We start from the raw sequence: 15,304 nt of genomic DNA on the forward strand, positions 1-15,304 counted from the left end.
TATTTCGTTGAACACTAGAAGCCCGTATCACACAGCGAGCCATGAATAGATATCAAGCATCGGCATTTCAACATGAATGTCCTTTACTCTGATGTGCTAATTTATTATGCAACGTTGAAGTATAGGATCAGCTTAATTTGATATTATTTCTGAAGACATTAAGCCTAAACCGTTTTGGTTCAGCAAGCGTATTGACGACAGGAACTTCTGTAGGATAGGCTTATGTTGGATTGTTTCACCCTAGCGGACATATTCGATATGAAGTCATATTTATCCGGTTTGCTTAGCTAAACGTTTGATATGAAGAGTAGAATTCTTGTCCGCGTGGAAGCTCAGTCACAAAGTTGGCAGCAGTAACACGTTGAATCAACGATTCTACATTTAACCCCTCCATCATCTCGGTGGTATCAGCCTTAAATCCACCGGCTATACCCTCCAAGTTAGGTGTTATCTTTGTCGGGCTTGTAAAGGTGGCGTATGAGATCGCAACCGTGGTTTCTGCGACCAGTTGGATTTTGGAATCATCTGGCGGCGTGTCATACTCCTGCTTGTCATGACCGATTAGACTGGGAAGGCGGAAGTTTCCCATTCGTCTCCAGAACAATTTCCTGTAAGAGACAGTTCATCTGCGTGTGTTTTTATCAGATAAGGAACTGGCACCGGAGTCCTGTCTTTTGCCAAAAATAGACATTTTCTTACTTGCCTCAGTCTGCACGCGGAAGTACTCTCCACAAAGGAAGCCAACGAAAAAACGGACAGATGATATTCTAAGGTCTCTCCCACGCAAATACTCTCAGTAAGGTCGAAGCATGTTGGAATACAGTCTTGTATGTAAGCATGCTTGGTATATGGAATAAACTCCAGGAACAACCACGTCTCTGTGACAAAGATGGATTTCATACCGTCAGCTCAGTTGAAAATATCGTAACATCAAATTTGCAACACTAGGATTTCAAATACTGAGTGTCATACACACATATCTGACGGGTGTTGTGAAATTGAGGGTGGAATGGTTCTGTATCCAACTGATTCGTTTGCCATAAACCAGAGAACTCGAATTTCTCAACATACTACTACTTTCCACCAGGATACATTAACAACTCTCTCTCATCTCTGCACACGAAGATGGGGAAGGACACCATTCGATTGGAAAGAATACTGGGCCAAGCAAGAACAAAGAAAGAACGCGAGTTCATGGAGGCGTGGTACTCCACTGATGGAGCAATAAACAGGCGCATTGAGATTGATCCTGCCTACCAGCCTCTGAGGATAAAGGAAATCCAGGACCACAGAACCCGAGACCGAACAAGAACTCAAAGAAGAAATCAATAGAACAGCAAGCTACTAAAAATAGGAGGCACGCCACAAACCAACAGAGAAGCTGACCACGACGCAATACAGATCAAGAACGGGCCAATCAGAATCCAGGTTACAGTGCAAAGGCTGTTCTTTGTAGACTATATAAACGCAGGCACGAAGAGAGTAACTACCCAACCAACAGCGTACTGAAGATGTCTCCTCGAATGGTGACGAAACGTTTGCAAATCAATTGCCAAGCTCGACGAACAGATCAACAGCCACCTGATCAATTACCAACCAATACACTCGAGCTACCAATATTCCAACACATTGCCAACAATTTCAGGCGTTCCACGCTCAGAACAGCTCGTCGATGGGAGACTTTCGCCTGCCGAAAAGCCTCCACGTGACAACAGCTGCGTTTTCCTGACGAGTGCTTGCGAAGTCACATTCTACCACGTAGCGTAACCTATCGACCTCCGATCAATCATCCCCAGGCCTGGGCGCTAGCAAGAAGCAACGGTAGACGGATGGTTAGACTCATGATAACGGATGCGCATAACCGCATTAGGAGGTACGCGCGGATCGCCACGGAAGAAAGGGAAACTTGTTTGAGAACGATAGGACTAGCTCTACTACAAGTACTCAGTATAGCCATCGAACGCAGAGTTATGTCCGCTGCGGAAAAGAAGCGAATTATTCTAGAAACCAAGTTTTTAAGACTCATCAGAAACAACAAAAATGGTACCATCACCACCAACAACGAGGCGGGATCAAGAACCTCTCTAGCAAACGATCGACTGCTCAAGAACAGGATGTTCAAAGAGATGCCACAACCACTGATAGGTAGTAATGGACCAAAACCTAGGCGGCGGTCTAAACACACGGATTCTGATCTTATGAGCATTTGCATTTTCTTTGAGATGTGCACATTGGTGAGATTTTTCTCGTGCGTGGCTCTAGGGCTTACAATTTGGGGCTGTATTGGTGGGAGCTCAGGAATTGCTCAGGCCTACAGTGGTGCTCTGATGAGGATAATTTCACAACTGAACAGCCATGAACCCTCCCCCAACAATGTCACAAGAAAAAGCATATCAAGATTCCTTTTGGGGATTTAACGCAGATAAAGTCGTAACGCTTTTGATGCAAGGTAATTTAAAACAACGCGAGTTTAATGAGTAGCAATAATTGGCGCATTTTGTAAAACACTACATTTTCTCTGCTTCCTTCTTGACTGAGTTCAAGTATTATCACTTTCGTGAACTCGCCTTCATCAACAACAACATCTACCGCTGACGGTCGGTAGGATGAGTCTACCTTCTCCGTTCACATGAGTTGCCCGTCAGATTGGTTTCCTTGCATCGTTGTTCATAGACCACTGTACTTGAACGTCCTTCTCCTAAAAAATTAGTCTGATTTGTATCATCTCGGATACACTTCACTCTTTTCGCTACCTTTGGCACTGAAGCAAAGACATTGTGTTACACATACTGCTGTGTCACTGCTGATCAGCTGCCAGTGGCCGAATGGTTCGGTTTTCAAACTACTACCAGAAGGTCTGTATCATCTCGGATACACTTCACTCTTTTCGCTACCTTTGGCACTGAAGCAAAGACATTGTGTTACACATACTGCTGTGTCACTGCTGATCAGCTGCCAGTGGCCGAATGGTTCGGTTTTCAAACTACTAGCCAGAAGGTCGCGGGTTCGAGACCCTCCGGAGTTCCGTGAGATACGCACTGCTGGTGATTCCCAATAAGGATGAAATAGCTGTACAGTGCTTCTCGAATTTTCAGCATAGATTGGCTTCCCTTAAAGGACGAAATCTTCACAAAAAACATTGTGTTACTGTTGTCTGCAGTTTTCTAGCTGAAAATTTTCTGGTTTGCCTACATATTTTGATCACATATTTACATATTTTCTTACAAATTTTAGAAATATCTTTATCTCTTTGGCACCAGTTCATCATTTTTTTATTAGGACTGGATGCATTAGCTGAATCTCACTTATCGATTACTCCGGCTTCGCGATTCAGCACTGCATTTAGGCGTCTGTGGTTCCATTGAAATTTTTCCTTTATATCTCGCCACTGAATTGTCTGCTGCTGCTGATTGGCTTGATGGCTAGTTCTTGATCGTGGAATTTAGTAAGAGCCTTCAAACCTGAAAAACAACAATTCACTTGGAAATGCACTTATTGGTGTATTGAAGGAACGTCAAGACTTCTCTGAAGTGTCACCATTTTAATGAATACCGCGTAAATCATTTAGCATGGTTCGTTTTTTACCATCACGGCAGATTTTTGGATTTCCTGTTGATGTTCAGTTGCGACTTTGCAGTACTCATACTATTCTTTATGCACCGGATAAAACTTTTGGGTTTGCTTTATTGAATAGTCTTCTTTTTGCATGACCAGTGTTTTTTTGCTCTGTGAATGTATGAATAACTGTTTGAGCGAATTCTGGTGGATAAGAGCAAGCATATGGGCAAAGTGTGCAGGTTTATCCCCAAACTAGTCGACGGATTCTCCTAAACGCTTCCATCAGGAACTCTTGCCCTTTCGCTCAATCAGTGTAGCCCAAAATTTTGACCCAACCACGAAAGCCTCTGTAGGATCGGTACTGTGAACCCATGTAATCCCCACTGAGACCTGTAACTACAATGTCCACCAGAATATAAGCCAGTCGGTTTGATGGTATCGTCGCAATTTTGTAAGAAAATTCCAGACCCTTGCGTTGTTGTAACAATAGACAAACCCCTGTGTAGTCCGGATTCCTTTCTGTAAATTTCTAGAACAAGTGCATCTACACTGAGAAACTGTGGAGAGCAAAACTGATTTCTTCAGGGTGTCTACCACTTCTAGACTCCGTACTGTCTAGAAAGACACCTAGAATGTGGTTCCTACCAACCGCATTTGACAAGTAGCTCATTTGAATGAAATAGCATCCATCCCAAACATTCTCCAATTCATATTCGTTGACAGCTGTGTTCACGGTCCGTGAAGATTACTTTCAAATGTGATTAAATTCATTTACTTGAAGAAAAGTTGAACGAGACTATTGGAGGTCATGTTGTCTAAAAATTAACTGCTTTACGTTGGATTGTAAGTGTCTACTTCTTTACTGCATTTGTGACTACGAGTACCTCTGTCGTACGGCTGGCACATAGACTGGCGTCTTCAAAGCATCAGGACACTTTTACCGTTATGTAGTCATATATGCCGCCTGTCAAACTCACGAAAACTTTCTGGAGTACTCAAAGTGCTTGTCAAGGAAGTTTTTGAACAAAAAACCTCCTGCGGGCGGAAGCAAATGATGCCTATACTTTCCAATTTATTTTTCGGCCTGCAACTGAAGTCAGTCAGTACCGGAAGGCCAAAAAGCAATGTTCAACTTTTTTCTCCTCTGTGGAAATTATCAGCAGCGCGCATCTCATCTAACCCCGGAAACCATCGAACACGCACCCCCTCAACTAGTAGCTGGAAACTAAGCCCTCCAGCCAAGAATGTCTGATCATTAATGTGCGCCGTTTTTGGCAATGTATCCCAACTAAATGTGAATTAAACAAGCACAGTGACTCAACAGTTGAAGTAGAAGGAAGAACAAAGAATTCATCGGGCAATCTAAAGTAATGGCTATCTAAGAGACTCATATGGAAATGCTTACTAAATGAAAGCCAAGCCAGTGTGTTTTACAAAACCAGGACGAAGAAGGATGGCATCTCTGTACATAAAAATATCATGGAGATAACCGCAACAAGTCAACAGCAACATGGAATAATGGTCGACATTAAGCCTGTAAACACGCTGAGAAGAACCCCACCGGGACCGAGGGGAAGAATGGATGCAATAAAGAGGACGAACGTAATCTATGAACTCCATTGTAACGACCGCGACAAACACTATGTTAGCCAAACTGAAAGAAAGTTTACGATCAGAATACATGAACATAAGCTTGCCAAAAGAAGGCATGAACCAATATCACTTGTTTCAATTCAGATCATGAAATCAGCATTTAAATAAAATTCAGATACCAGATTCACAATAAGTTGCATTCAATTATTACTTGGGTAACGTGGTTTATTTCTAATCAGTCCCTAAATTATACTCTTCATATATTACGAAAACTAGGATTGTTGGGCTTTCTGTTTCGACTAGAGGAGAATAAAAATTATACACGATTCACCACAATCGCACTTTGTATTTTCTTGACTTGGACTACGAACCACCCAGTCTGGAATAAATCGTAGTACAAACTTTGCGCATGGACACATTCTTTTTCCTTTACCAATATACACCGACAGATACATTATTGAATTTCATTGCTTCTTGATGTGTTTTGATAGACTGAATGGCTATCCCAAAGGTCCGACTGGAGGCAGTCAAGAACTCTACTTTCCTAAAATACTGAATAATATCCTAGGATTCAAATGAAAGTACTAAGATTGCCACTCACGTGGAAGGCTCTATAGATCCATACAAGCTATAAAATGACAGTCGCCTGGCAAGAATAACAAAGAGAATCCACAACCGAAGGGTTCAGGCATATACTGACGTGACAAAGTTTTCACTAAAAAAGTTGGTTTTCGGAATGAACGCCCGCCGATTCTTATGGACAAAGATTTCAGTGAGTCAACCAACTTTAATACTTTGTGTAGATTGTGTTGCCACTCATCAGCATTTTGCATATCTGTAGCCCCTGTCAAGTTACAAAAAGTTATGGAAGGTACCCCTAAATCTACCGAAAATGCAGTCACCTATAATGTCGACATTGTCTGGGACTAGATAGAAGCTCATATATATGGCATTGCTGCCTCCAACTTAACGGCCTCATCAAATCGGTGTTTTGGTAAATGCCTCCTAATATTACGTTGGTAATAAAAAAAGTCTCAGGCCTAAGAAATTTGTCCGTCGTTACAAGATTCAAACTCAATCCTCTACACTTGGTGGAGGTATTAGGAAACTCACATTTTTAAAAGCTAACTGAACTATGTCTTCACAAAAGATGTGAAGATTTGGAGACAATCTCAGTTTTGCACAGCAAATGAAGTCAATCTGAACCAAAAAGCCAAAAAACGTTCTGCGCAATGCGTATCTCAGAAAATTTCAGCTTCCCCAATACAGGATGAAACCAGTGTACAATGTTTCTTGACTTTCAACCAAAATAGACGTTTTTATGTGGAACAGAGGTGCGAGTAAACTGAATTCTTTGCCAAGAGCCTCTGAATATTATTCAAGAATCACACCAAATTTTCCAGCGATTACCAAGCCCGCTCTGCAATCCTTTTAACTCATGATTTCAACGTTAACATTTGTATTATTTATTTATTTATTTATTTATTTATTTATTTATTTCACGTTTTAGCTTCGGATATTTTTATGTTGTAATTTACGTAAGTAGTATTTTAGCAAGACATGCAATGTTGCGAACGACCACCTTCGAGAATAATTGGTCCTTATTCATCCAGCACATTAACCGCATCAGTGCCATGAGCATCGACATGCTGACTTTTTATACCAGCGACAAGCAAGTCCAAAACATACTAACTAAAACGATGATTTGGAGAATTCGTTCCTTTAAGTGTTTTCAAGGCAACCTGGACCTAACTTAAATCTGAAGTCAGCAATGGATCGATCAGGTTACCAAGCACTAAGGATCGTCGATAAGTTAAGGTAAGCACGGTAATTAGCATTTCATAGATAGCTCAGAGAAATCGAGAAATTTGCATCTGATTCAAGATGTCGGAATCTGATAGAGCATGTTAACTTATCGCCAACTTCATCAAAAAGACGCTAATGGATTTCTAGTAGTCTGCCAAATATTTCCGTTGACGAAAAATTTCCACTGCACAGAGCCCGAAAGCAAATTAGACGCTTAAGAAAACCGCAGGTTTGCAAATGGTGAATTGCGATTATTCTACAGGAAGAATCTTGCCTAGTGACTGAAGTACTAGAATCACGACCAAAAGGTTTATTACGACAGCATATTCGACTGAAATTTGGAACATTGCCAGATTAGCTAGGCCATTTACCGGAAGAGATTTCGGGAGCGAAATTCGCTCCACAAGGGATCCAACCTTTAGAGCAAAAAAGATCAAGCTCCAATACAACTTTATCCCTTACTCTCAACTCGCCCGGTTTTACGCACACCATCCATTAATTAACCACCCACTTTTTGATACAAACTATTCTGTCTGGAAATGAAACTAACCTCCCAACGCTAATTATAGAAACAGCAGAATAGCTGACACACACTGCTAAGAGGTCTTCACTCCAAAATCAAACAAAGACAAAAGGCAACGGGTAGTGCTTACACCCGGCTGAAAAATGTCTATTTTAGTGTCCACCTGAACAAAAGCGCGGTTCATGGAGAAATTTCCGTGCAAAGTTGTGTAAATCTAGAAAGCTTCTCATAGAAAAGGCATTTTTTGCCAAGTTACTTATTATATCCGTTTTCGTAACGCAAAGCTTTGCTCAGACACCGAAAAACACTTAAATTTGCTTTCCTTCCATTTAGTGTGGTAAAAATCAACGAAGCAGTCATTCTATTACCTGGCAATCACCACCAAGCCGTCATTTTAACGTACAATCCCCAAACAGTTATCCGTATCTCACAAAAGTAATGTCAGTGAGTCCAAGATGTGGCAGACAAGTGCAATACTAGTAGGGTCATCGACGACATGGGTATGGCCACAATGTATAAAGATACTGAGGAACTTCAACATAACCTCTGTTATTCCAACAGAGCAAACAGCACCTGCTGGCTGGGGACCGTTTTGAACATGCAGATCAAATGTCTCGCCACTCTCCCGTTGGGTTAAAGGCATCCAGGTACGTAGGATATAAAAATGTGGTTGGTATAAATGGCAGCAGCGCCAATTGACCTCACTCCTGTTTATCCTAGAAGAGAATCGTGAATCAAAAGGCTAATTACACAAGAGACGCTGAGGTCAGTAGTTTCAGAGGCCAACTAACCCATTGACCATGAATTTTCGACTGCAGTGGTATAGCCGGCATTTTCTCCAAACTGTCCACCATCCGGCGGTCAGAAATCCCGGAACAAATAGGGCGTCTTCCTTGGTGTTCGTAATGACGTTATGTTAGAATACAATGAAAGGTTTTAAACGTAAAACAGGACAATGTACCAAAACTTATATAGTGGCTGGTGAACTCTATGGCCAGTACTGCCATTTGGTTAGCGACGAATTGTAATACAAAATTAGAGACAATCTAAAAGGGACTCCTGGCAGCCTGAAGGAAGTTGCCGAAAATTTCATTTATCTCGATTCTAGTAAGAAATAAACAACTCGCAAAATTCACTCTCTAACACTTTGCAACTCTTAATCATTCATAGAGGAAGAGAACACCAAAAACCGCGCTCCTTTTTATGGATAGAGGCAGGCATCTCGTCAAAAAAACAGAAGCTGTATACCTAAGTCGTGTATTGGCTGATACATATGGAAAACAGACTTCAAGTTCCCAAATCAGCATTCAGCAATCCTTTTCCCCAGGGATAAACAACCTGTAGCAATGTTGGTCAGGAATTCGGCCGTACTCGGCGGTCACGAGGATGCAGTGACGGCATACGTTGGTCTTAAAATGAGCCGATATACAAATTATAGTACAGAAACCGCGCGGCGCACGAAAGCACATATTCAGACAGGCTGGTTGAAGCGGGCGAAAAGACCCGTGGTGCATGTAATGAGGCCTAAACGACAGGTACAAATAAGGTACAAAAATAGCTGAAAGTTGCTCAAAAAGGCGTTCAAAAGGACCACTGCTTCACATTTGTGGCTTGTGGTAGATCATCGAGTGCATCTGTAATAGAGAGAGACATACACTGGGTCGTGCAATAAACACGTGTTACCAGGTGCACTCTAATTCCATTTGTTCCATACCTCGCTTCTGAAATTACACTCCTGCACAAACACCCGCTAGCTGCCAGAAAATACTGACCTAATTTAAGTAATTTAGGGTTCTCATTTGTGCAATACATTTTAAGCTTTAAAGATGTTCGACAAAGTTCACTACAATCCACTTGCTTTGAAATTTTCTTCTTTAGGAATTATGACAAAGGCCCACAACTGCCCATAAATCGTTTGCTCAGTAGCCGAATCCTGGACCGTGTGTCTAAACTTTGGGCTAGTGGTGTGTTCATCTACTCAATTCAAATGAGCCCAGATTTATTTCGAAGAAAGTATGGGGTTTCTCGGTGAAGAGTTTTACATGGAGTTGGTTCAGTTAGACTGTGCGTTTCAGCGATTTGGGCGCTCAGTATTCGTACAATATAACTGACATTTCGATAGCAATGACGTGCCCCTGATGGAATAAAAGGGACATGCCGTTGAGTGCGGAGTATAGTTTAGTCTTCTGAGCCTCATCTAGGCATTCCGGGGTCTCAGCGATGCTAGGAAAGTAATCGACCGGACTTTTTCCGCTAGAGGCATGACTGCTTCAGTGGACAATGAAATTTGGTGAGCTGCAAAAATACGAACGAATATTAGGATGGTTTTCCGTTTGAGCACTTATACAACAAAATACAACATATGCAAAATGTTTGGCTAAATGTTTTGCGACTAAGAACATTCGGCGGCTAATTAGCCCCAGCGATATGCTGCTCATGCCAGCTTGTTTAAATAAGCAGAATTTCGAGGTAACCCGTTGGCACCTATTCGTATGTAACTACCAGTTTATCGATAAGTCAAAAGTTCTCAATGTTATGAAGTGTCCACAGTGCCCACGAAACCAGAGTTGATATTTATTTGGTTTACAGTACGAATTCTACCCAGGCTGTTGAGGGCAACCGCAGGGCTTGTACTTACGCAAACCGCTGATTATGAGGCCTCCTTCGTGCGTGATAACCGAATCCAGTGACCACCGACAACCCTTTCTCTCTATATCCATATAGTTCTTTGTCCTAAGATACCAGCGCCCAAAAAAAATATTAACCACTAAATATACCCTTTTAATTTTATGTATTTTTAACTTGGTAGTGCTCATTTTAGATGGTACTTACATATTAGATGAAGTATTTGAAACACCTAGCGTTTGCTACCCATAAACCGTCTTGGTGAGGCAGGAGCCCGCGGAATGCGCATCAACCAGTATGACCGGTATCGTTATGGCAGCACGCAATCATGTCTACTCGCGCCATGGGCTCGAAGGGCTGCAGAACGTGCCCAGGTGGCATTCGGACATTCAGAAATCAGACAAAGTCTTCTTCATATCATGATTCGAATGCGCGGTCCAAGAGTTGTATACAAGTAATTGGATTTCAACATACCGGACTCACTCTCCCGCAGAGCCCAGCGGAATATTATAGTCGCAGCAGCCTCTTGAGGCAATATCGGCAGCACTGCCATATACTGGTTGGCGTACACATCGTAGCATGAGCACTTCACCGGTCGCCTGATAGTCAGAGGAGCTTGTTCACGTGACTGACCGGCGGCTGCCGGAGCGATTCGATGTTGCCTGGACATTCACCTGTTGAACGCGTCTAAAAATCTCCGCAGAGCGGACGAGGCCCTGTGGATATGGTATTTATTACCGCGGACCTCAGTGATCAGCAGAGTCAGCTGCAGGCCACAGACAAATAGTCAGACGGCGTAGACTGCCAGCTTTGTTGAGGATAACTTTTCTTCAGCAGTGATGACAGCAGCGGGATCGAATGGTAGCGCAACATCAGCTGCGCTCTTGCATTTGGTGCTTGGTGGAGGTTGAGAACTCGAATATCTCTTACAACTTCAATATGCTGACCAAGAGTTCACGCTATCTGTGTAGGCACTCCAAAGATGACCGCAGATCCATATACGGAGGAATAAATTTCTGTTGTCTTGTAATCGAATGGCCAAGTTTTGTGGGGTGTGAAGTGAGCAGTGCTATGTGAAGATTATGATAATATTTATTCCCAACTTGCGGGTGGCATGCCGTCTGGCATGATCATGCGTTTACAGTCAGAATGGGGCATGATTGAGGGATTTGCGCGAAAAGGGGACCATGGCACAAACAGTGGGAGGTACTCGATTAAGTAATAATAATAATAATATGTTTCCTTTGCAACTTGTAGGGAACAATAGGCATGAGGTCCGAGTAATTCAGTGACTAAGTTGGCTGACATGAACTAAAACTGGAAAGCCATTGCTGGCCATGAGTGACCTTGGGCGGTTGGGTAAATGGCCGGAGTCATAACAAGCAAAAGTGGAGGTGGAGATGGGATAATTCGAACTGAGAGAACACGGCAAGTTTAGTCTCAAAAATATGGTGCAATCTGAGATCAATCAGACTCACTGGTTGCTCTGTTGCTGGGAAGTCAGGTGAAGGGTTTAGGTTGGATGGGGACACAGAGGTGGTTGAATTTGAACGAGTAGTCCGGTAGGTTGGAATGAAAGTCACGGTGGTCGTTGGAGTCAATGAAACGGGTAGGAAAGAGGGCACGGTTGATAGGAGGAATAAAACAGTTGCGGGTGTGCTATCAAACTGAGTATGGCAGTGCTGTGCCATCATTGGCCTGACATGCTTCAGTTTTTGTACAGCTCCGTGACGGACGTCACATTTGAGATTATTCGACTTGGGTACGCAGTTCATTGAGCAGCGGTATTCATTTCAGCATGGTCGAGGAAACAAGGTGGAACGAAACCGATATGCTGTACTGAAATTGTTGACCCCGCATATGGAATGCGAAAAAGCTACATGGACTGATGCACGCCGCACTTGTAAGCTTCAGAAGGAGTGCTGACCGTTTGAAAACAATAAAGAATTTTAACCAAAAAATAACCAAGCTTAGCTTTAATGTGCTCTGTCAGTTTGTTCGCGAAACTAGCCGGCGTAGCCTGTCGCTATGCAGTAAAACAAACAAGAGACGTGGCCGTATCAGTTTCAAACTTATCACCGATCACAGCAGAAAGCAGTGTACACCTCACACTCCCGAATTATTCACATGCTGTGACCTGGGTCTACTGGGTATTGTGCTCTAGTCCATCAAAGTAGTCAGCACACTTCTCTAGAACACGTTTGCATTTTGAGGACGCTTATTGGTTCATAGGCACCTACGGGGCACTTTCAGATACAATGGAGTAGGAAAGTTTGGAGAAACCAATCTCCCAGAAAACTTTATCTACCCCCCGAGCAGATCAAGTTGAGCCAAGTTGCTTGCGCGATATGGAAGCACCGGAGCACGTGAACTTCCGACGTTCACGACACTGTTTGTGGATGACAAACAGAGAGACGTCTCATGAACCAAATTACCGCAGGCGGGGTTGTACTGCGCCAATACGTAGGGACATGTCGACCAAAAGTTGTTGCATATTGCGCATGAAACTCATTACAAATATGGAGTTTCTTCAAAGTAGACGCTGGGTGCATTTATAATTTTTAAATAAAACCGTTTCGAATAAACATCGTCAAATGGTGTAGGTTTATGCGAATGTCCCCTTGTTTGAACTACCACTCCAGGAAATTTTCTAGTGGACTCAAAAATATCCTTTTTATTGTGCTTCAAGCGAGACCAACATTGCTGCTGAACACACCTAGGTGAAATAAATGATAAATCGTCTCTAGCATCCGCAGACTCGCTGCATACTTCGGAGCCAATCAAGATACACAACAGCTGAAGACATACGGATACGCGTTGCAGCGGCGCGTTCCGCTACGTGCTGAAAGGGCGATGAACCCCCGTGTTAAGATAATCGCGTTTAAGTGCTGACATATGTACATTAACTCCTCCAGATGAATAAACTTTGGCACTCGACAACATAATGTGAAGCAGTTCAGGCATCTCTCTGACTTCGATCCTTTACTCAGGCGCCCGTTCAGATAGAAAGATACTGAATGAAAGATAGCTCGAAGTCTTCGGTCTGTTTGATATCCAAACACTATGCGAAAGCTCTGGAGACTTCTGCTTAGCCATCCAGCGACCCCTCGACTGTTCACATCTCCGGTTGTTAAAAAGCGTAAGGTGTAACATTTTGGAACTGCACCAGAATACGACCGAGGAGTATATGGTACTTACTTGAGGGTTCTTAGTCCATGCTGTGGTTAGCCGTCGGAGCAGCACCACAGCAATCAGCACCTGGAGTCCTTTTTCTCTAATCTACAAAGAAAATGCGGTTATTGATCTCAATGACACTTGCAACATTCTTAGAGGTGATGTAAGAATGGAAGGCAAACGCTAACGCAATGTTATCGAGAAAAACCTTGGGAAGCTACGGGCCTGGATGTAGGTTTTATGGCTCATACTAATTGTTTCCAAGAGCCAGCAACTTGTAAGCGTCGGTATGTTGATCGAACAACTTTCCTCGTTGACCACGTTACCCGCGTATCCACGTCAAAGGCATACAGATTAGAAGTCTGTAGTTCGAATCCACGGCTTATTTTGCAAACTCACTCAATGTTGGTTTCTGTCTGCAAAGGCAAACCGCGCAATGGGCCAGCTGAGAAATGTGGCCACTTCCGAATATGCTCCGTGCTTCTGCGTCTGTGCGGAATCAACTTCGTGCCTCACGCTGAACTTGGCCTAAAATCTGAAAATTCTGAGCCGAAAAGAAATATCAGAGGAATAAAGTGCACGAAACGCCCGTTAGTCGCACGGTTTCCTGAGGCTTGAAAACTCCCACCTGAGCACAAATTTAAAGAACGGATTGTGTTCCTTCATAGCGAAAAGTAGTGGCAGGCAGTCACATCGAAACTTTAAAAACAGTGGTCAGAGCCCCTATCACTAAAAGCCTAATTGCTCTAAACGTAAGGGAACTGGCGACATCCGGACACTTTGGATTGAGATGGAAGTAAGGTAGTACTAGTGCAAATGAAGAATCCAATTTCACCGGGCTCAAAACAGGAGTAGAGCTGAATGTATTTGCAAATCCAATAAAATCCTCCCGATTAACGAAATTTGTTGATCCAGGGGTTTGAAAACTGCTCCGTGTCAGGCTTATCAGAGATTTAAACTGACCCCAGTACTTCCGTTAGCCTGACGCTCATAACGACAGTGCAGTGCATTAATACTCACGTTCTGAAGGTACTTCACCTATGGAGCGTAATACTCTTAATACTGATAGATACCCCGTGTTGGTAATTTACCTGCAACCATCTCTTGACGTTGCACAGTCCACAAGTTAGCTGTGCATATCTGGGATAGGGAATCATCGATAGGTTTGTCCTTCGCATTGTCGCTGCAAAATTCATGCAGTCACCTAGCAGCGTCCCACTTAGTGGAAGCCGAGCACCATCGAAAAATGTGTGGTGACGGAGTTCGCTGAAAAAATTATCTCATTTGTTAAATCTAAGTAGTACAAACAAACAAACGGTAATGATCCATTTTACTGGGTGGAATTTGCATTGGATATTCTGTGGATGTTATTTCTTTCCGGAAGAACACTGAAGAAGACCAAAATAGGCTAAAAGGAAATTTCGTGTTTCATCCTCACAAACCAGCAAAAAATCCAAATCAGTGGTGCGAAATACGACGAGCGAAATACCCTGGAAATGTGCAAATCAGTGTGTTTCTAGTCAGCGTGATTATCGGCATAAACAATTACGCAGAAAAGCAGAATTTCGGCGCGAAAAGTTGAACCTTACTTGCAAGCCGGCTAACTGGGATCACTAACCGCACAATTCTGTTAACTGCAAAACCTATAGGAGTGTAGTGGAAATTTTCGCTCCAGGATATTGCACTTCGTTGAATATTTGCTCAAACTAAAAAGCATTTCAGTTTACACTCGTATATTTCAGCTCACCAAATTTCATTGTCCGCCGAGGCAACCACACCTCTGGCGAAAAAGTCTGGTGGAATAATCTCCCAGCATCGGTGAGACACCGGTATGCCTATATGGGGCCCAAAAGTTTGAGCTGGTACTCTAAATTCAATTGCGCGACTGCCTTGGTCCTCCGCCGCTGGCTATTCGCACAATGAGATTGATTTCTCGAACTCTACGGCATTTTCAGACTTGCCACTTCATAGTGTAGAATGTCTATGTATAATGTATATGCTCCTGTATTATTGATAATCCTTTAC

General features: G+C 42.9%; 1 protein-coding gene across 1 annotated transcript; it reads right to left on the bottom strand.

The window, feature by feature from the left end:
- Positions 1-283: 283 nt before the first annotated feature.
- On the bottom strand, positions 284-589 carry T265_05164 (hypothetical protein; the record flags this gene model as incomplete). Its single annotated transcript, XM_009170096.1, has 1 exon — positions 284-589. One exon carries the CDS (start codon positions 587-589, stop codon positions 284-286), a length of 306 nt encoding a protein of 101 aa, XP_009168360.1.
- Positions 590-15,304: the final 14,715 nt, after the last annotated feature.

This window comes from Opisthorchis viverrini, assembly GCF_000715545.1.
Source record: "Opisthorchis viverrini unplaced genomic scaffold opera_v5_93, whole genome shotgun sequence".
Taxonomy (NCBI): domain Eukaryota; kingdom Metazoa; phylum Platyhelminthes; class Trematoda; order Opisthorchiida; family Opisthorchiidae; genus Opisthorchis; species Opisthorchis viverrini.